This window comes from Heteronotia binoei, chromosome 18, assembly GCF_032191835.1.
Source record: "Heteronotia binoei isolate CCM8104 ecotype False Entrance Well chromosome 18, APGP_CSIRO_Hbin_v1, whole genome shotgun sequence".
NCBI lineage: Eukaryota > Metazoa > Chordata > Lepidosauria > Squamata > Gekkonidae > Heteronotia > Heteronotia binoei.
Window position 1 is genome coordinate 17182118 of NC_083240.1, and position 22454 is coordinate 17204571.

Below are 22454 nucleotides of genomic sequence, written 5' to 3' on the forward strand. Positions count from 1 at the left end.
TGGCTTGGAGAACCACACAATATGTGTGAAAGAGCCACATGTGGCTCCTGAGCCACAGTTTGGCCACCCGTGGTCTGAAGCCACAGAACAAAATTTGAGTTCAGTGACACCTTTAAGGCCAAGAAAGTGGTTTTTTTTCCCCAAGGGATAAACTTCCATATTCTTTTTATTCCTATCTAGTCCTCTTGCATCTGTTAAACATCCTCATCATATTGTATGCTAATTTGCTCCTCACTCTCTACCTATATGCATGGTGACTTCCTTTTCAGTGTATCTGAGGAAGTGTGCCTGCACATGAAAGCTTATACCTTGAAAAAAACTTGGTTGGTCTTGAAAGTGCCACTGGACTTGCATTTTTTTGCTCTTGCTCTCATAAGTTCAACAACAAAGAGATGCTGTCTTGAACCTGTTATTATCTAGACACCTACAGAAATGCCTACAAAATTTATTCCACCTTGTGTTCGCTTAATCCTGTGGGGAAACAGACTGGTATTCCAGCTAAGTTTATGTAGGCCTCTATACTTTCAACAGAATTATCTCAAGATCTATGACACAAAGTCATTCCTCCACGTTTGTTTCTAAACAATTGTGCAGAACAGTTAATTCACTTCTGGTTGTCAGGTCCCAGATGACAGGTTTTCTCTGGGCTCTGATGGATTTTCTCTGGGTTCTGTCATGGCTGGGGATAGTTTTACTTACTGGATTTTTGCTGCTGGCAGTATGGGCGGTCTATTATCACATCTCCCAGACGGAAATCCCTCCCGGGATCTCTCAGCCATTACAGCTGAGATTCTTACACTGCTTGTTGATCATGGCTTTTGCTCTGGTAAGTTCATTTTTCATGGCTAAATAGATCCGGTGTTGACAGTGGGTGGGTGCCATGAATTGCACAGAAGATGAGCGACTTCTGCCTCCATCATGGAAGGCATTTCAGCTGCTCCTGCAAAATTCTTAGAGACCTCTCACCTGGTCAAAGCTCTCCATTGAGGGCCACTTGATGTGTGTTCTGAGCACAATCCAACCTGCTAGCTTTTAAGCTGGATTCAAATGACTTGGGTCTCATTCAATTCTCCCTCTCTGCCATTGCCAGTGTCCCAAATAGTTTTTGTACCTTTGGGTCCCTTGATCCTCAACATAACCTTTTTGAGTAGTCAAAGAGGACCCCTCTTTCCTTTTTCACTAGCAGAAAAGCCAGTCAGATCCAGCCCATAGTCTTTAAAGATCTCAATGAAGGTAGATTCAGGTGGGTAGCTGTGTTGGTTTGAAGCAGAAGAACAAAACTGGAATCCAGTGGCACCTCAAAGACCAACAAAGTTATATGCTGGGTATAAGTTTTCATGTGCATGCAAACTTCTTTAGATCTGAAGATCTGATATCTGGAAAAGTATACATGTACATGAAAGCTGATACCCAGAAAAAAACCTTACTGGTGCCACTGGACTCAAGAACTTCATGGTTTGGTTTTAAGGTACTTGAAGAACCATCTTCTGTAAAAACATGTACAAACTTGCATGTCTTTCAAAAGCCCTGCTCTGTGTTGTCCCTGTACTAGGGTTGCCAAGTCCAATTCAAGAAATATCTGGGGACTTCGGGGGTGGAGCCAGGAGACTTTGGGGGTGGAGCCAGCAGCAAGATTGTGACAAGCATAATTGAACTCCAAAGGGACTTCTGGCCATAACATTTAAAGGGACCGCGCACCTTTTAAATGCCTTCTGTCCATTTGAAATAATGAAGGATATGGGCAGCTTATTTGGGGGCTCATAGAATTGAACCCCCTGGTCCAAACTTTTTGAAACTTGGAGGCTATTCTGGGGAGAGGCACTGGATGCCATGTTGAAAATTTGGTGTCTCTACCTCAAAATACAGCCCCCCCCCATAGTCTCAGATACCCGCAGATCAATTCTCCATTATACCCTATGGGAATTGGCCTCCATAGGGAATAATGGAGTACCCAACAAACATTTCCTCCCTCCCACTGAAGCGGGGGGAGGAGCTCCAAACTGGTGGATTCCCTGCCCCCACAGCAGAGTATCACGGCAGAAAAGAACAAGGAAACAAAAAGCAAAAAGCCCCACATGAACCAGCTTCTATATCCAATTACATAACAAGAAAAACCATTCATATATAAATAATTGTATTTAGCCCACATATATTGCTTTCATCAAAACAACCATAATACTCAGTCCTTTGAACAAAAGGAAGCATTTATACCAAGAGTTCTTTTCCTTTATATGGTAAAATTGTCCAGCTTTTCCATGTAATCCTGGTGTGATGTACCAAATGATGAATGTCTCTCAATGGATGCAGCCAAATTTTCAAAGAAGGAAGGGACAAGGTTGTACTATCTGTCTTCTGATTTAGTTCTGGATCACTTCGACGCACTCAGCCTGGATGAAGTTGACAGAATTCTCTCGACTGCACGCCCAACAACTTGTGATTTGGACCCTTGCCCCTCCTGGCTGATTAAATCTTGCCAGAGGGAGTTTAGATGTCTTTTATGGGACATCATAAATAGATCCCTCTCGGAGGGGCATTTTCCAGCATCCTTGAAGGAGGCTACGGTCCGTCCCCTCCTGAAAAAGAGTACAGCAGACCCGGCCAAATTGGCAAATTACCGACCGGTCTCTAATTTACTGTTTTTAGGTAAAATTATAGAGAGGGGAGTGGTGTTGCAGTTGCAGGGTTTCCTGGATGACGCTTCCATCCTTGACCCCTGCCAGTCCGGCTTTTGCCCGGGTCATGGGACGGAGACAGTGCTGGTCGCCTTGGTAGATGACCTCCAGTGGCATCTGGATCAAGGTGGCGTGGCAGTGCTGATGTTGCTAGATCTGTCGGCCGCATTTGATACGGTCGACCATCAGCTACTGACCCGCCACCTCGCTGACATAGGGGTTAGGGGGTCGGCCTTACAATGGCTCTCCTTCCTCAAGGGACGGGGACAAAGGGTGGCAATTGAGGGTGAGCTGTCTCAGCGGCGCACACCAGATTGTGGGGTGCTGCAGGGAGCAGTTCTATCCTCGATGCTATTTAACAACTATATGCGCCCCCTTGCCCAGATTGCTTGGAGGAATGGGCTTGGGTGCCATCAATATGCAGATGACACCCAGCTCTATCTGCTAATGGATGGCCGGCCTGACTGCATCCCAGGGAATCTGGATTTGGCATTGCAGGCTGTGGCAGGTTGGCTTAGGCTGAGTGGGTTGAAGTTGAACCCGATGAAGACAGAGGTCCTTTGCGTGGGTCGCGGCACTCTGGGAAGAGAAATTCCTCTCCCAGTTTTTGACGGTGTGCCACTGAAAGCGGCGCACCAAGTCAGGAGCTTGGGAGTTCTACTGGAGCCTTCATTATCAATGGACGCCCAGATAGCAGCCACTGCCAAGTTGGCGTTTTTTCATCTGAAGCGGGCAAGGCAGTTGCCCCCCTTCCTGGAGCGTCGGGACCCAGCAACAGTGATCCATGCAACGGTCACCTCAAGATTAGATTACTGTAATGCCCTCTACATGGGGCTGCCTCTGTGCCGAACCCGGAAGCTGCAGCTGGTGTAGAACGCGGCGGCTAAGCTGTTATTAGGGCTCCCGAAGTGGGAGTACATACAGCCGGGGCTGCGTGGGCTGCACTGGCTGCCAGTTGTATACCGGGTTTGTTACAAAGTGCTGGTTACCACCTTTAAAGCCCTATATGGTCGAAAACCTGCCTACCTGAAGGACTGTCTCTCCTCATATGAACCCCAGAGAGCACTGAGGTCAGTGGGGAAGAACCAACTGATTATCCCCGGGCCGAAGGAGGCAAAATTAAAGAACACTCGCATACGGGCCTTCTCCACACCTATGGAACTCCACACCTATGGAACCAGCTCCCGGAAGAAGTGTGGGCCCTGCGGAGCCTTGACCAGTTCTGCAGGGCCTGCAAGACCATCCTTTTTAGGATGGCCTTTACCTAACTGAATGACTGTTGGATTCGCCCAAGTGACTCTGCCATTATTTTACATCTAACAGAATAGCACCAGAAGTGTTAATTTTAAAATTGGAATGTTTTTAGGTGAATGTGTTTTTTAAAAAATTGTTGTATAATTTTTATATGGATTAAGATGTTGTTAGCCGCCCTGAGCCTGCTTCGGCGGGGAGGGCGGGATATAAATAAAATGTTATTATTATATTATATACTACTAATACCCTTGTTTCGCAGAAGCTTTTTCAAGCTATAAAAGACCTCTTAGCAGAGACGTCTTCAAGCTGCAATAAACCTCTTGGTAGAGAGCATATTCAAGCTGTAATAGACATCTTAGCCAAGAGCTTCTTCAAGCTGCAATACACCTCTTAGCAAATTCTTAAAGCAAAGGCAATCATAGCCCAAATGATTGCCCAATAGCTCTTTGCTAAGATGTCTATTACAGCTCGAACGTGCTCTTTACCAAGAGGTTTATTGCAGCTTGAAGAAGTCTCCGCTAAGAGGTCTTTCATAGCTTGAAGAGGCTTTTGCGAAACAAGGGTTGTTTTGATGAAAGCAATATATGTGGGTTAAATACAATTATTTATATACGAATGGTTTTTCTTGTTACGTAATTGGATATAGAAGCTGGTTCACGTGGGGCTTTTTGATTCCCACCTGGGGATTGGCAACCCTATGTCCCACACACCATAGGTGCCCAGGAGAGGCCACAACCGTGGAGGCATTTCAGTTGTAGAATACCCTCCTTGTAGCATCTGTATAGCAGTTTCACAAACTTATTAAGATTTTTTTAAAACTAAAGAAAGCTTTCAAAAAGTCAGAAAATACGAATCTACTGCATAAAATGGTCAGCAATCCCATCTAATATAATGTCGAAATAATAATCATCATAGATCAAGCATAGTTCGAATCGAGCTTGTTCAACACAAATTGCTCACTTAACCTTTCTAACATTTCCAGCTCTTAACGACAAAGAATCCCAAGGTCTTCTAACCCTCTCAGTATCCTGAGATGTTTTCAGGGAACTGAATGGCTCATACATTCCTTTAGCCCTGTTTAACCAGCCTTTTCTCTGCAGGCCACATTTTCAATTTCCATCCTTATGCAAAAACCAACCTTGCAGCTGTCAGAAGATATGAAGCAATACCCTGGTATTGTTTTAGGATAGGCACAATATACCTTCAACAAGAGAAATCAAGCTATTGGTTTTCCCACATTCATTTCAAAGGCCACAGACTATTGCATCCCTAAAGGATGTATTTTAAAAAAATTAGCATTTGACTGACCTCAAAAATATTCTTACAAATTCTTGTGAACCAAACAGGTGAAAAGTGCCACTAGTACATCATCTTACAAATGCTTTCCCTGAAAGGGGTAGAAACTGAGCAGGAACCATAAGCAAAAAAAATAGGACCAAACGCCTGAGTCTAGGCTATAGGTTAAGGAATTCCTCCACTTTTTGAACTCTTATTTTTATTTTCAGGCATGCAAGTATAATAAAGTGATATTGTTCCTTGATTTTGTTATGAGCACAATTCAGACTTATTAATTTTGGCTTTTAACTCTCCCCTGTACATCTTTTCTTTTATAAAGCTTCTCAACTACCAGCAAATGAAGCAACAGGAAAGTATAATTACTACAGTGATTTATGACTTCATAAGATACCGTTTTATTGTTCTTAATGAGTTCATAAAAACACAATAAAAGTCTGTATCCCTCCAGCGCTTAAATTGCTGCATTTCCCAACCAATTTTAAAGCCTATTGTCTTCAGATGATGCAATAATGCAGAGCAAGAGGTGTCAGTCATCGGAGACTGTTAAATAAAATATTGCAAGAGTGATAATCTTTTAAGCATATTTTAAGTTTTTAAAAAACCTTTGTGTTTGTCTGTGTCCTTTATAAAGTCTGTATCTCTGCTAGCTAACATTACATTTTATGATAACACATGGCCCAGTCCAACAAGATCTCATTTATGTCAGATCTGGCCCTCAGAACAAATTAGTTTGACACCCCTGGTCTACGGAATCAAATTCATGGGTTTCTTCCCCTTTGTTTCTGTTGATACTTCCCCTTAAAAAATAAAAAAGTCATTGTCTGCCATGGCTTTTTACATTCTTATCTTTGTTTGGCAGACATTCTTTGAATAAAAGCATCATAGTTTATATTTTGTTTTCTTGTTCGCCTCCTGGATGTAGGGTTGCCAAGTCCAATTCAAGAAATATCTGGGGACTTTGAGGGTGGAGCCAGGAGACATGGGGGTGGAGCCAGGAGCAAGGGTGAGACAAGGATAATTGAACTCCAAAAGGAGTTCTGGCCATCCCGTTTAAAGGGACCTTTTAAATGCCTTCTTTCCATAGGGATAGGGGCACCTTATTTTGGGGTTCATAGAACATGACCCGCTGGCCCAATCATTTTGAAACTTGGGGGGGTAGTTTGAGGAGAGGCACTGGATACTATACCAAAAATTTGGTGTTTCTGACTCAAAACACAGCCCCCCCCAGAGCCCCAGATACCCCCAGAACAATTCATTATTTTCTATAAGAATAAGTCTCCAGAGGGAATAATAGAGTTCCCAGCAGACATTTCCCTCCCCTCCCCCCTGCTTTCTGATAACCCTAAAGAAGGGGGAGGACCTCCAAACCGGGGGATCCCTGCCCCCACCTGGGAATGGCAACCCTACCTGGATGAGTTTGCACTCAATTAATGTATTAGATAGCTTACTTTCACCATGATTCAGCTAGTTTCACAGTAAATTTAGGCCATGCCTTTTGCAATCATTGAGCCGTCACATTAAGGAAATATATATGCTAACAGCCAATCAAATTCCTTCCAGCCAGTTTACTGCAATTCCTCCTAGCCAACAGCTCCCCTTTACAACAGAGTGGCTGACTCAGCACAGCAGGGTCTGGTATATTTCAGCTGACACTAGACTCCATCATCCAGTCACATCAGGCCTCATCTGATTGGCCAGTCTGGGGGGTGGGGAGTGCAGACAGGGGGACTGCGAAGCAATGACAGCTTCCCAGCAGCGACCCACCACGCCGGAGCACGGCACCATACCTCCTTGCAGAGCTGCAAACTTGACCCTCGGTAAGTCAGGGGTCCATTTTTCTTTTGTACCTTTTTAGCACAGTTTCATCACCCATGCATATGCCATCATAGCCCATGATGCACAAGTTATATACCACTGACATCCCTTTTAACAGTAATATTTTCATAGAATCATAGAGTCGGAAGGGACCTCCAGGGTCATCTAGTCTAACCTCCTGCACAATGCAGGAAATTCACAAATACCCCCATACACACCCAGTGACACCTGCTCCATGCCCAGAAAATGGCAACCCCCCCCCCCCCCAAAAAAAAAGAACCCTCCAGGATCCCTAGCCAAACTGTCCTGGAGAAAATTGCTTCCTGACTCCAAAACCACGATCAGCATTTCCCTAGGCATGTAAGAAAGGGCCATGAGAACGAAGCACTGATGCAACCCTTCCTGCCCTCCCTCTCATGATCTGCCTAAATTCACAGAATCCCCATTGCTGTCAGACGGCCATCTAGCCTCTGTTTAAAAACCTCCAAAGAAGGAAAGCCCACCACCTCCCAAGGAAGCCTGTCCCACTGAGGACAGGGTTTTGTCAACGGAATTAAGAAATATGTCGACTTCAGATTTCACCCAAGCAAGTAAAATGCAGACCAGAATCGTGGGCATTCGATGAAATTGCTGAACAGTCAGGTTAAAACGGATAAAAGGGAATACTTCTTCACCCAAAGGGTGGAATTCACTGCCGCAGGAGGTGGTGGCGGCTACAAGCATAGCCAGCTTCAAGAGGGTTTGGATAAAAATATGGAGCAGAGGTCCATCAGTGGCTATTAGCCAGAGTGTGTATATATATATATGTGTGTGTGTGTGTGTGTATAATTTTTTGGCCACTGTGTGACACAGAGTTTTGGACTGGATGGGCCATTGGCCTGATCCAACATGGCTTCTCTTATGTTCTTAGAAATACGAATGTACATGGCCATGGAATTCAGTAGCAACCAGGAGTGAAAACTAACTGGACTCCATCACCAGTAAGGAAGTGGTTGCAATAATCTCTCACATCTGCTTTAAACCTCCCAAGAGGGTATCAGGAAGCAGCTCAATTTACCTTAATTCCTGGTAGCATCTCTAGTAGAGTCATGCAACAGTCACACGGTCTGTTGCTTAACAAGTGCTTATAAGTCTACAACAGTCTTAACTTTGCAATCCTCGAGAGTTACATATCTCCATCAAAACTGAAGGGATTAGATGGGTGGATGGCTGGGATTATACTGCAACTACTTCTGCAATCACTTTATGCATTCCTAAACATACCATTAGTTTTGGTTCTTTCCCCCCCCCCCCCCTCAAAATTTTTCTCAGTTTTTATTGATAAAAAAAGAAAAAAAAGAGAAACAGAAACAGAAACATACATAAAATAAGAAAAAGACTTCCAATTTTCTCTACAACAAATATAAATTTAAAAGTGGAGGAGGGGAAACAATCTCTGCCTGTACACCAGCTATTCTCCTCTCACACCCAAAGCCAGGGCTTTTTCTGAGCAGGAATGGACAGGAATGCAGTTCCAGCTAACGGCATCAGGGGTATGGCCTAATATGCAAATGAATTCCTGCTGGGCTTTTTCCAAGAAGCCCAATACGAAACAACAGTGATCTCGTGGGGGTGTGGTCTAATATGCAAATGAGTTCATGCTGGGCTTTTTCTACAAAAAAAGCCCTGCCCAGAGCTAATTAGGCTACACTCAGCATCTTATCAATGGGCATAGAAAAGACATCCTGGAAGTAAAAGTAAAAAAGTTTCAGCCTGCTGAAACAGCTGCCTCAAAGCAGAACAAAGCAGGATCCAAAGCAGAAAGTCTAAAAGAGAAGATATCAAATAGAAAAGAGAACTTACCTCTTCACGGAGTACAACAGAGCACCACCACCCAGCCAGCCAGAAACTGGAAACTCTGGTTCCAATTGTATATTAATCTTTAAAATCTTCCTCATTAATATATGTATTTGTAGTAAAAAAAATTGGCTTTCTTAGAGGTGATAAAATGTCCTTTTGTGATGATCAGGGCTTTTTTTGAGCAGGAACGCACAGGAACATGGTTCCGGCTGGCTTAGTGTCAGGGGGTGTGGTCTAATATGCAAATAAATTCCTGCTGGGCTCTTTCTACAAAACGATTACATTTCCAACATAAACTAGAAGTACTTTTATATATTCTAGACAATTTCTCTGGTGACATATTCCAACAATACATCATCTTATAAAAGTTCACTTTAAGATTAGAGCATAAAGAAAATTTCAAAATCCTTTGTCCATGTACATTCCCATTGTTCAATATATATGCCATGATCAAAGTTTTAGCCCATTTTTACCATGCATTCTTTAACTTTTTCTTCCTCAGTTTAAAATTTCAATAAAAGTTTATACATTCCGGAAATAACATGGTTGTCAGTTGTACATAATTCGAGGGTTTTTTTTAATTTTGATCACTCCAGCTCATGATACCCTTCTTCAATTTTAAACCTTTCCAAAAATTTTAAATACATCAAGCAGTGTCAAGTATGAACTTCAATTATCAAGTCTTCTCTAGATCTTAATTTATATTCACCTCAGGGCTTTTTTGTAGCAGGAACTTCTTTGCATATTAGGCCACACACCTAGGGTTGCCAAGTCCAATTCAAGAAATATCTGGGGACTTTGGGGGTGGAACCAGGAGACTTTGGGGGTGGAGCCAGGAGACATTGGGGCGGAGCCAAGAGCAAGGGTGTGACAAGCATAATTGAACTTCAAGGGAGTTCTGGCCCTCACATTTAAAGGGACTGCACATCTTTTTAAATACCTTCCTTCTATAGGAAATAATGAAGGATAGGGGCACCTTCTTTTGGGGCTCATAGAATTGGACCCCCTGGTCCAATCTTTTTGAAACTTAGGAGGTATTTTGGGGGAGAGGCACTAGATGCTATACTGAAAATTTGGTGCCTCTATCTCAAAAAACAGCTCCCCCAGAGCCCCCGATACCAGCAGCTCAATTCCCCATCATTCCCTATGGGAATCGTTCATGGAGGTGCATGATGGCTGTGGGGGCGGGGCTTCCCCCGCCGGCCAGCTGGTTGGGGGAGGGGGGAAGCCTGTAAAACCGGGGGATCCCCCTCTGGGACCTGGGGATTGGGAAGCCTACACACACCCCTGATGTAGCCAATCCTCCAAGAGCTTACATAGCTCTTAGGACAGGGCCTACTGCAAGCTCCAGGAGGACTGGCTACATCAGGGGTGTGTGGCCTAATATGCAACGGCGTTCCTGCTATCAAAAAAAGTCCTGCACCTTGTTACAATTCTAACATATCATGATATATTAACCATTTATTTAAAGCCATCACTTCTTTACTAAAAGGTGCTTCTTGTGGTGATAGCCACAATGTTATTTTTGGGCAGAACCTAGAGAGCCAATCTGGGAGAACTGAGTTTGATTCCCCACTCTTCCACATGCACAGGGGAGAAAGAATGCATGGAAAACATTCCAGTCTTCCAACCATTGACCAACTGGCTGGCTTGACTCCTCCTATCTTCCTCTGGGCAGAGCCAGTTTGGTGTAGTAGTTAAGTGTGCAGACTCTTATCTGGGAGAACTGGGTTTGATTCCCCACTCCTCCACTTGCAGCTGCTGACCTTGGGTCAGCCATAGCTCTGGCAGAGGTTGTCCTTGAAAGGGCAGCTGCTGTGAGAGTCCTCTCTGCCACACCCACCTCACAGGGTGTCTGTTGTGGCACAGGAAGATAAAGAAGATTGTGAGCTGCTCTGAGACTCTGAGATTCGGAATGGAGGGCGGGATATAAATCCAATATCTTCTTCTTCTCTGTAGCTGTAGCAGCAGAAAGAAAAATTGGGTTGATGGAGAGAAGGCAGGACTCAGATATATATTCCCCAATGGAGAACAATTCCAGAGTGTGATGATCTCCTTTCCTTTAAGATATTGGATTTATATCCCGCCCTCCACTCCAAAGAGTCTCAGAGCGGCTCACAATCTCCTTTAACTTCCTCCCCCACAACAGACACCCTGTGAGGTGGGTGTGGCAGAGAGGACTCTCACAGCAGAGAGGACTCTCTTAAGCAAGCATTGCAGGATAATGAAGCTCATATTCTAAGCACAGGGATTACAAATTTTGTCAGCATCGCTAATCCTTAGATAGTAGGCAATGAAACAGTGAGTCAATAGCTCGAACCAGTTTGGCTGTTTATGCAGTGGAATTAGTTCTAGATACCCAATGTTGCATGGATTGGGTAAAGAAAAATATGGGGAAATGGAACCAGTTGTACCTGAAGGGCCGCCAGAAAGCAAGCAGGACCCATTCCTGTAGATATAGTAATATGGGGCTCTGGGGAAGGCAATGGCAAACCACCCCGTAAAAAGTCTGCCGTGAAAACGTTGTGAAAGCAACATCACCCCAGAGTTGGAAATGACTGGTGCTTGCACAGGGAACCTTTCCATTTCCTTTCCATGAGAACGAATGAAGCCTACAGAGATCTGAAGGGCTATGGCTCAGTGGTAGAGCATCAGTTTAGCATGCAGATGGTCCCAGGTTCAATCCCAAGCATCCCCAGCTGGGAGGATCAGGAAGCAGGGGACGTGAAAGATCTCTGCCAGAGATGCTGCCGATCTGAGTAGACAATGGGATGTTGATGGACCAAGGTCTGATTCAATATATGGCAGCTTCATGTGTTCATGTGAGAAAGAATATATATGGCGATATTCTGGGCTCTTGAAAGACTGAAGCCTATGGTGGTATGGAGTTTTAGATGAAATATGACGTGAGTTCTCTCATGAAATGGCTTGAAAAGCAGAAGCCTGCAGAGATCTGAAACTGTAGATGATATAAAGCAATATGTTGCGCTCTCATGAGATGTCTTGAAAGGCTGATGCGTACCGTGTTTCACTATTGCCAAGAAATCTCTGAGGAAAAACAAGGACACATGGCAATATCCCGCACAGTAATACTCTGTCCAGTGCTGGACTTTTTTTTTTTTAGCAGGAACTCCTTTGCTTGTTAGGCCACACACCACTGATGTAGCCAATCCTCCAAGAGCTTACAGGGCTTTTAGTACAGGGCCTACTATAAGCTCCAGGAGGATTGGCTACATCAGGGGTGTGTGGCCTAACATGCAAAGAAGTTTCCGCAACAACAACAAAAAAAAAAGCCCTGGTCCAGTGTGATCCATGATATGAATAACATAACCTGAATTATTACACAATACTCTCAAATCCAGTAAAGTGACTCCTTTATGCTTTGTCAACAGGCTCACATCTTGAAGAAACTGCACATCTGCACTGACTATAAGCTTCTGAGGTTCTTCATGGATGGAATCCCACCCCTAAAGGATCCCCAACTCTCCATTAAAAATCTGAGCTTTGACGGCATACCAGTTAGGATGTACCAGCCGAGGGGTTCGTGTGATGGAGGATGGAGAGGAATTATTTACTTTCATGGTGGGATTGGCCTGTACGGAAGCATTGGTAAGAGACTGAAAGTGGAGTGTTCGATAGATAAGGAAGGCCACCTGTGGGTCATGCAGACATAGGCGAGTACGTCTTGAGGTGCAATAAGGTTCTCGTTCTTTATTGTACCAGCATCATCCCAGATAAAGACACGAGGTGCCAATATGTCAGCTCAACTAAGCTTTATTAAAAGGATGACCTGCACCACTGTCAACAAATAATTTTGAACAACGTTCAAAAATTCAAAAATTTTGAGTAGCAGAAGGCACATTCATATATATATCCTTGCAATACTGGCTAAAGCAAGCCAATAATCTTCTCAGACCAATTTGGGTATGAGAAATTAAGGGCGTTTTCACACTCACCTTAATCAGCAGCGACCCCCCTCTTCACCGCGCAGGATCTGCGCGGATTTCGCACTAATTGCCGCGGAGCACCCGGAAGAGCCGGAAAGTCCCGCGGCTTTTGCGGCGCAAATGGAAACTGGTTTTTGGCGGTTTCCGTTTGCGCCGCAAAAGCCGTGGGACTTTCCGGCTCTTCCGGGTGCTCCGCGGCAATTAGTGCGAAATCCGCGCAGATCCTGCGCGGTGAAGAGGGGGGTCGCTGCTGATTAAGGTGAGTGCGAAAACTCTTAGAGTGTGTCATCTGCATATAGCAGATGATTAGGGCTGCCAAGGTCCTGGGCAGGTGTTCTCCTGCCCTGGAGGGTCCCAACCCGCTGGCTCACATTGGGCTGCCGGGGGGGATCCTCCCCTGACATCGGCGGTGTGATGATGTCACTTGGAATTGACATCATTGTGCCAGCAACATCACGTGCCAGCCGCTCTAGGAGCATCCAGAAAAACTATGATTTCTCAGACGCTCCAGCAATTTGGGAGGGAAAACTCTATGGTCTATCTATAAAGGTAGTCCCCTGTGCAAGCACAAGTCGTTTCTGAGGTGATGTGTATCATGACTTTTTCACGGCAGGCTTTTTATGGGGTAGTTTGCCATTGCCTTCTCCAGTCATCTAGTCTCTATCTATCTATCTATCTATCTATCTATCTATCTATCTATCTATCTATCATCTATCTATCTATCTATCTATCTATCTATCTATCTATCTATCTATCTATCTATCTATCTATCTATAGGAGAGTGTCTTCTGCTACTCAAGATTTGTGAATCAATGAACTTCTAAGGGTACAAAGGTGAGGAAGCAGACGGGGGCTGGCACAGCTGCATCTTGGATTTAGGTAGAGCCATAAATGCATTTCATAGAATCATAGAGTTGGAAGGGACTTTCAGGGTAATCTAGTCCAACCCCTGGCACAATGCAGGAAATTCACAGATATCTTCCTCCCACCCCCCACCCCCACACACGCTCAGGACCCCTGCTCTATGCCGTTCATTTAATTTGATAGGATTTTTTTTGCTCTGTGTTGTGTTTTATTTCTTCTTTATTCTTATCCAAAAGTTCTCCCCAAAACAGGTGATGAAAGAAGTGCATGTGATCCACTGTGGGAAATGACTCCAAGATGCATTATTTCCCCTTTCGTATTTCCCTACTACTTGTGTATATATGCAGTTAATATATTTACATACCAATGGATGTTATTGTTGTAACTCTTACCATTATGGTCCTATGGATTCCCCCTAGATGCTTATGAAAGAATGTGCCGTGCCATTGCCAAGGAGAGCAATTCCCTTCTGGTGTCTGTTGGGTAAGTGAACATTTCAGCATGATTATGGTGGGAGGTTAATCTTCTTTATGACCACCAGCAAGCTTCCATAGTGTGGTCAGAATTTGGACCTAGCTCTTGCAAATCTTATTAAAACACCCTAGGACCTAAACTAGCAACAGCCTGGAAGGATGGTAGAGTTGGGGTGCGGTCAGACATTACACTAAAAGCGGATGCATCATGCTCCAATTTGAACCACCCAATTTTGAATCAGCACATTTCCGATCAGACAACCACTCCCAAAAGAGAGCGGTCCTGCACTGGTCCCGTATTTGAATGATCAGACATTGCAGACCTGTATTGCTTCTTCCTGTGGGCATGTGCTTGAAATAACAAGTTCCGACAAAACCTGGAGCACAGAGAAGCAAACATGCACACACACTTGGAGGGGGGGGGGGAATTAAGAGATCCCGATTGCCTTTTTCTTCCCCCCCTCCCAACATGCGCACACACATACACACACCACACACCTTCCATGGAGGGGGGGGTTGCAATTTCTTTGTCGATATGAGTGCTCTAGAACTCAAGACATTTGTAGATGGATGGCGAGGGGAAAGGACTTAGGTTTGGACCCTGGGGCAGCGGGGAGGGCTTTCTTGCTTTCCATGCCTCCTGCAACCCTTCCCCCTCTCCCGTTATTAGTGTTATTGTTGATGACAGTTCACTTTCCAAGAAAGAAAAGCATCCCTTTCCAAAACTTTTTTTTTTTTTAAAGAAAGAGTCGAATCTGGATGATAGTCTTTTATTACAGGGCAAACTGAAGGATGCAGTTCAACTTTTGGAAGAGCGTGCATGGGGAAGCCGAAGTGTTTCCTGGAGAATGACAATTTCAGTGCGTGTGTTTGGAAAAAAAAAAAAAAAGCCCAAGGTAGTTGCAATGCATTTCGTGCAGTTGAAAAACAGTTGCTGTGGGAAGGTATCGTCGTGAGGGGAGGGGGGAGAGAAGCCTAGCCAGATGCATTCAAACTGCCAATCAGCAGAGAACTACTTTCAAGAAGCGGGACTTGACGTTGACACATGGAGATCCCACATAATGGGGATATTATATTCCAGTTCCTCTAAAAAAGAAAGATTCTGCTTCCTTGTCGCCTGTATTGACAGGAAAAATGCAAAACTCTGCTAAACGGTTATGTGGTCATGCGCACTCATGAATTCATCTGTTAATAATGGCGCCAGAAACGGTCGCAGTTTGAGGGAAGTGCAAACCGGCTGCACTGTGGATGAGCCGTTCAGATAGAAATAACCCGATTGTATGGCACACCAAGCAGGAAGGACCGGACTTTCTCTGGGGTCACATTGCGGCGAGATCAATCCGAGGCAAGTCAGGATGACTACGAGTTGCTGCCAAGTAACAGCTGTGGAAGTTCGAACATGCTCAGGAAATCCGAAAGGGAAACGTGCCTATGTCGGAACTAAAGGAGCGTCTGAATGCACCCTTGGGCTGCAATCACACACGCCAAAATAATGCACTTTCAATCCACTTTCAGTGCACTTTCCAGATATAAAGTGCGTTGGAAGTGGATTGAAAGTGCATTATTTAGCATGTGTGATCACAGCTTTGAAGGATCAAAGGTCACAGGGTAGGTGTCTCTAGAGAGATAATTATCAAGGGGTGGATAATTATCAAGACGGAGCAAACCCATGAAGAGATCTGAAAGCATGTGCATCCGTCGCACCTGTTTATTACAGAACTTCTTCAGACTTTACTTTCCCCCCCACACACACACAGTTAAAATAAAATGCAGATTTAAACATCATATGATAAGAAAATGAAGCAAAGAGAAGAAGAAGAAGAAGAAGAAGAAGAAGAAGAAGAAGAAGAAGAAGAAGAAGAAGAAGAAGAAGAAGAAGAAGAAGAAGAAGATATTGGATTTATATCCCGCCCTCCACTCCGAAGAGTCTCATTAGGGTGCATTCAGACTTATGCTTTCCCTGACTCAAGTGATCGATTTCCCACTAGTTGCTGCATGGGTGCATTTTGACCCATGGCTCCCTCCAGTTCTCCCCACACCTTTCTGATCTCTTAAAAACAAGATCAGGAAGCTGTGGAGGAAACTGGAGGGAGCCACAAGTCAAAATGTACCCACACATTTTGGTATCATTGGTGGGTATCAATCACTTGAGCTGGGGAAAGTAGAAGCCCAGGTGTGTCAAGATATGAGTCTTGCCATCATATTATGTAACCTGCATTTTCATGTATCTTGCATTTTCACAGATTTGCTTTCGTTCTGTCTGTACCCTCACATTTTTTGTAACATTGTTATAAGTAATCACCAAGAGGCAAATGTCACCTGTTATTTGTCTAGCTGGAGATGGCTAACTTTCGATTCCAGAGAAAACTGTCTGAACTGCAGGGGGAAGAGGGAGAGTGTCTGTCTTTGAATTATTGACACCTGATTAATTTTGCGCCAAAGCTTGTGTGCCTTATGGACTACATAATTAGCAGTCATAGTTGAGTATAAAGGTACAGACTAACAGGTGGAGGTCAGTTCTAGCAAGACCAGTATTTGCTGTGAACATACTCATTAAATAAAGCCTTTACATCAAAGAGGCAAATTTAATGAGTGCTGCACAGAACTTGACAGGGGGCAGAGCAACTGCTAGTGAGGAATTGGTCCTTGTGTAGCACTTTCCCTTAGCTTTCTTAGAAGTTAGAATGTTAGTGAGCATTCACTTTCATCATAGCAACTCATATAATGGCAATAGGAGGTAAGCGTTGTCAGATAGACCTAAAATATGTATGAAACAAATCTGTCCTTGTCTCCTTAGGTATCGTTTGGCCCCTGAGCATCCCTATCCAGCCCAGTTCGAGGACTGTCTTACTGCTGCAACATATTTCATGAAGAATGTCAGAAAGTATGGTGTCAATCCTGCCTTGATCATTGTCAGTGGGGACAGCAGTGGAGGAACAATAGCCGCTAGTGTTTGTCAACACCTGGTGACTAAACCAGACCTCCCCAAAGTACGGGCTCAGATTCTGATCTACCCTTATCTCCAAGCTGTGGATTTCAATTTGCCTTCCTATCAAAGGAATAGTCATGTTCCCATTTTTTACCAGGAACAAGTTGTGGAATTTGGCATTCAGTATCTTCAGAAGGATATGTCCTTAGTGAAGGAGATTTTAGGAGGTTTTCACATTCCTCAAGAGATTAAACTAAAGTATCGTAAATGGCTGGGGTCAGAAAATCTCCCTAAAGAATTTCAGTTGGAGAGGTATAGGCTTCCACAGCCCTCATCTGATTCCACCCGTGGTTATGAAGAAATCAAAATGATTTTTGAGACAATATTATCCCCACTTTTAGCAGAAGATGCTGTTGTTCAACAACTCCCCGAAACTTATATTTTAACATGTGAGTATGATGTATTTTTGGATGATGGAATTATGTATAAGAAACGATTAGAGGACAATGGTGTTCCTGTAACATGGTACCAACTTCAAGACGGATTCCATGGAGTTTTGATCTTTCTCAATAACTTTATTTTCTCATTCTCTGGTAGTCAGAAAGGACTAAACAGTATAGTAAACTTTATCAAAAGTTTATAGCTCCAGATATGGATATTCACACGGGTTATCGTCTTTCTCACAGCTGTTAGTCCTTGATACATATACAGATGATTTACTATCAGGGATGACTCCATTGAATGATCTGAATGTAAACAAGAGCACGGAACAATGGCTATGAATGAGTAAGGCATGATGATTTTGTGTACAAATCTTTGAAAGGCTTCAGTTTATGAATTTTAAAAAATCATACCAAAGACTCTGTGAACAGAACAAAATATAATATAATAATAAAGATATTATAATAAAAGCTATGGAAAATATATTTATTATACCTATAGATACTAGAGTTGCCCACAAAACCAACTGTGGAACTTATGGGAACTTTTGTACAGAAACAAGCATAGTGGAGCCTCCTTCTATCCACAACAGATAGCATGTAACTTGGCCTTCAACTTCTCAACAAACACCATCAGTACTTCCTCCATTATTGTTCTACTTGAATATCAAGTACATTTGCATTTAACTAATTTATTAATGGTATAAATTATTCAATATACTCTTTGTAGAATTCCTCAGCTGTATATCACGGTATGTTAATATTCTTCAAGAGAACTGCTATGGAAAACAATTATACCACTAGCAACCCAAAGGTGAATGTCTTGAATCTCTGCCTTGGGTATGTTTGGATTATTCATTGTCTTCAGGACCTTGGACAAACGTATTTGAAGGACCAGTTTTTTCCTATATGATACCAAATGTCATTTTAGGGCAATTTCTTTGGACTATGATGTCTGCCTCTCAGATATGATCTTTCTTGGGAAAAATCAAGGGCTTTCGCTTCAATACCTCCAGGCCTTAGGAATGGTATTTCCCTTAGTGCTCTTTCTTTTCTTAGGTGCAGGGGTCATTTTTTTAGAAAAATAGGTGGTGGAGCTCGTCCAGGGATTGTTATGCAGCTGCACATACTATTCAATGGACAAGGAGATGGAACTCTCAGAAGGAGAAGATGGAACTCTCAGAAAGGTTCAGGAGCTGTGCTCCTGCAAGCTCCCACTGAATCTGAGGCCTGCTTAGGTGGCACAAGGCCATTATTTGTCAGAGGAGATTTGTTGTAATTCTTTATGAGAAGTGTTTGATTTTAACAATTGTTACCTTAAATATTTTTTCATGCAAAGATTTCTTAGTCACTATGAGCTTATTATGAGAAATCATGGCATAAAATGCCAATACGTAGACACAACAGAATTACTTCTCCCAGAGAAAGTATACCAAAACATCTTTCAAAAGGCTATTGATGAGGTATCACACCAAAAACTCCTGAGTAAACTTAGCAGTTATGAGATAAAAGGACAGGCTCGGTTATGGATTAAAAACAGGTTGAATGACAGAAAGCAAAGACTAGAGATCAATAGACAATTCTCACAGTGAGGGTCCCACAAGGATTGGTATTGGGGCTGATACAATTCATAAATGATCTGGAACTAGGGGTGAGTAGTATAGTGTCCAAGTTTGCAAATGACACACAAAATTATTCAAGATGGTGACAGACTGTGGAGAGCTTCAAGAGGACCTCCATAAACTTGGTGACTGGGCGACAATATGGTAAATGAAGTTCTGTGTCGGTAAATATAAAGTGATGCATGTTGGGATTAAAAAAAACCCAAACTTCAAGTTTAGGCTAATGGAGTCTGAGTTTGCTAAGTCTGGAGGAGGATATCTTGGGGTCATAGTGGATAGTTCAATGAAAGCGCCAACCCAGTTGGCTGCAGCAGTAAGGGGGGGGGGGGGAAGGCAAACTCTACGTTAGTGATTATTAGGAAAAGGATTGAAAATAAGACAGCCAATATTGTAATGCCCCTGTATAGATCTATGGTGCAGCCACATTTGAAATACTTTGTACAGTTATGGTCCCCCTATCTCAAAAAGGCCATTGCAGAGCTGACAGAAGTACAGAGGAGGGCAACCAAGAGGACTTAGGGGTTGGAGCACCATCCCTTTGAAGAAAGGATGCAGAATCTGGGACTTTTCATGTTTTTTGTAGAAAAAGCCCAGCAGGAACTCATTTGCATATTAGGCCACATCCCCTGACTTCACTAGAAGTGGTGTCACCCATTCAGTAGGTGACTTTCTGCATATTGGCACAGAACAATACAGTGCCATCAGCTGCATTTCATGAATGTGTGTTCTCACACAGACCAATGAGAGACCTTGCTTGCCCCCCCACATGGCCAGAGAGAGAGAGTTATGTGTGGTAGAGTGGGCAGTGGCAGGCCCAGCTTCTGGAAGGGAGTGCTTGTGGGAAGCACCACATCCAGTTTGGTGCAGTGGTTAAGTGCATAGACTCTTATCTGGGAGAACCAGGTTTGATTCCCCACTCCTCCATTTGCAGCTGCTGGAATGGCCTTGGGTCAGCCATAGCTCTCACAGGAGTTGTCCTTGAAAGGGCAGCTGCTGTAAGAGCTCTCTCAGCCCCACTTACCTCAAAGGGTGTCTGCTGTGGGGGGGGGGGGAGGTAAAGGAGATTGTGACCACTCTGGGATTCTGAGATTCAGAGTATAGGGTGGGATATAAATCCAATATCATCTTCTTCTTGCTCTCTTCTTAAGCCTATTTAGGGTTGCCAGGACTGTGTTGGAAAGTTCCTGGAGACTTTGGGGGTGGATCCAGGAGAGGGTGGGGTTTGGGGAGGGGAGGGGAGGGGCCTCAGCATGGTACAGTGCCCTTCAAGGCAGCCATTTTCTCCAGGGGAGCTGATCTCTGCCAACTGGAGATCAGTTATAAAAGCAGGAGATCCTAAGCTCATTGGAGGCTGGAGGCAGCAGAAAGGACGGAGTGCACAGTTTGGGAGCACATCGCTGCCTAGTGCCTTCCCTCTTGCCAGCGACCTTTTCGAACCGGAGTCCTGGCCAAGCCAGCCAGAGCTATGTTCCTGTGTGTTCCTGCTCAAAAAAAGCCCTGGTTATGGCTGCACTATAACTTAAAACTATAATTTCAGTAGTTTCCCCCAACACTTCCTTGAAGACTGGAGGAAAAAAACTGGACTGGATCATGTTTGCTAGTATACAATATGTCTCTTTTAGCACATAATTGTCCCTACTGGGTCAAGATAGCCACAGGGACAATTAGAAGCTAAAACTGAGAACAAGAGAGATATTCCTTAACAGTTAAGATGCAGAGAAACAGGAACTAAAGCAGAACTAAAGGAAGTGTGGTAAATGATAAGGAAATGTACTTTGAGGTTTTTCCTCCCCTGTGTGCTTGATGTCACTTCCTTCAGTTTTACTAAAATCTATCATAACTGGACTTCTGTGTGCCTACTTTTAACCAGATCAACAAAAGATAGAGGATAGGAGGAACTGGACTGCTTTTAAAATAAATGAAAATAAAAAGTAGGTTCTCACAGAGGCCCAGGTTGGGACCACTGCTTTTAAAATTGGTTTATAAATTGGCCTGAAATTCAGGATGAGTAGCAGGCGGACCGAATTTTCAGGTGAAACCGAATTCTTCAGATGGTGAAAACCAAGTCACACTGCAAAGTGCTCCGGGGGATCTCTTTAAAGAGTGTGGTTGGGCAATAACACCGCAAATGCCTTTCACATGTAAGTAAAGTGTAAAGTGATGCATGCTGAGACAAACGAGCCTATGTTCACATATAATAATAATAATATAATAAATAATAATAAAATTTTATTTATACCCCGCCCTCCCCGCCGAGGCAGGCTCAGGGCGGCTTACAGTGTGGCAAAAGCCATGTTAAACAATAAAACAATTATACATTTCTATACCATTTAAAATTTACCATTAAATTTACATAATATAAAAGTCTAAAATCAATCTAAAATAATCTCATCTTATTGCTATCTCGATTGTTGATGTTAGTGATGGCATGGTGTTCATTTCAGGTTCCATCTTGGAAGGCTAGCCGGAAGAGGGCGGTTTTGCACGCCCTATGGAATTGGCTAATGTCCCGTAGAGCCCGCACCTCTTCTGGCAGCTGGTTCCACCATTGGGGTGCTTTTATAGAGAAGGCCTGTTCTCTGGTTATTTTTAGTTTGGCCTCCTTTGGCCCAGGTACTTCCAGAAGGTTTTGTGAGCTGGATCGCAGTGCTCTCTGGGGAACATATGGAGAGAGGCGGTCCCTAAGGTCCTCGGCCATATAGGGCTTTAAAGGTAATAACCAGCACCTTGTAACGAACTCGGTAAATAACTGGTGGGGTCCAAATTTGCCCTGAAACTGACCAGGAAAGAACTTGAGGTTGTGGTGGACAGGTCAATAGAAGTGTTGTCCCAGTAGATGGCAGCAGCACAAAAGGAAAATTCTGCGCTAGGGATTATTAATAAGGAATTTAAAAAAAAAACCCTAGCAATTCATATAATGCCAGAGGGAAGGTGGCATGGTATAGCCCAAGTTCATCAGCTCCTGAAAGGTAAGTTACAATATGTTTATTTGATTTATATCCCGCCTTCCCTGACAAGCAGATTCAGGGTGGCTCACAACATATAATAACAAGAGAAAATCAGTAAAAACATTAATTAAAACAGTTGGTGCTAATTTCCATACCATTTGATAAATTCAGTAAATAAATAGTTTAAATAGGCGGCCTTCAATTAAACTTTATAATCATTCTTTTATCAAAGATTTCAGGTTTTCACGGTTGGTAACATCATTAGGGTTTGTAGAATCTTTTGGGCTCAAGTGCCATGTTCTACTGGAGAAAGTTTTCCTTCCAGACGTTTCATTCTCAGCTACGGAGAACATCC

General features: G+C 43.5%; 1 protein-coding gene across 1 annotated transcript; it reads left to right on the top strand.

Annotated features, from left to right (window-relative positions):
- The first annotated feature begins 646 nt into the window (after positions 1-646).
- On the top strand, positions 647-17929 carry LOC132586971 (arylacetamide deacetylase-like 4). The gene is made up of 4 exons (XM_060259141.1): positions 647-826; positions 12269-12485; positions 14107-14170; positions 16958-17929. Exons 1-4 carry the CDS (start codon positions 653-655, stop codon positions 17730-17732), a joined length of 1230 nt encoding a protein of 409 aa, XP_060115124.1. The 5' UTR covers positions 647-652; the 3' UTR covers positions 17733-17929.
- The last annotated feature ends 4525 nt before the right edge of the window (positions 17930-22454 follow it).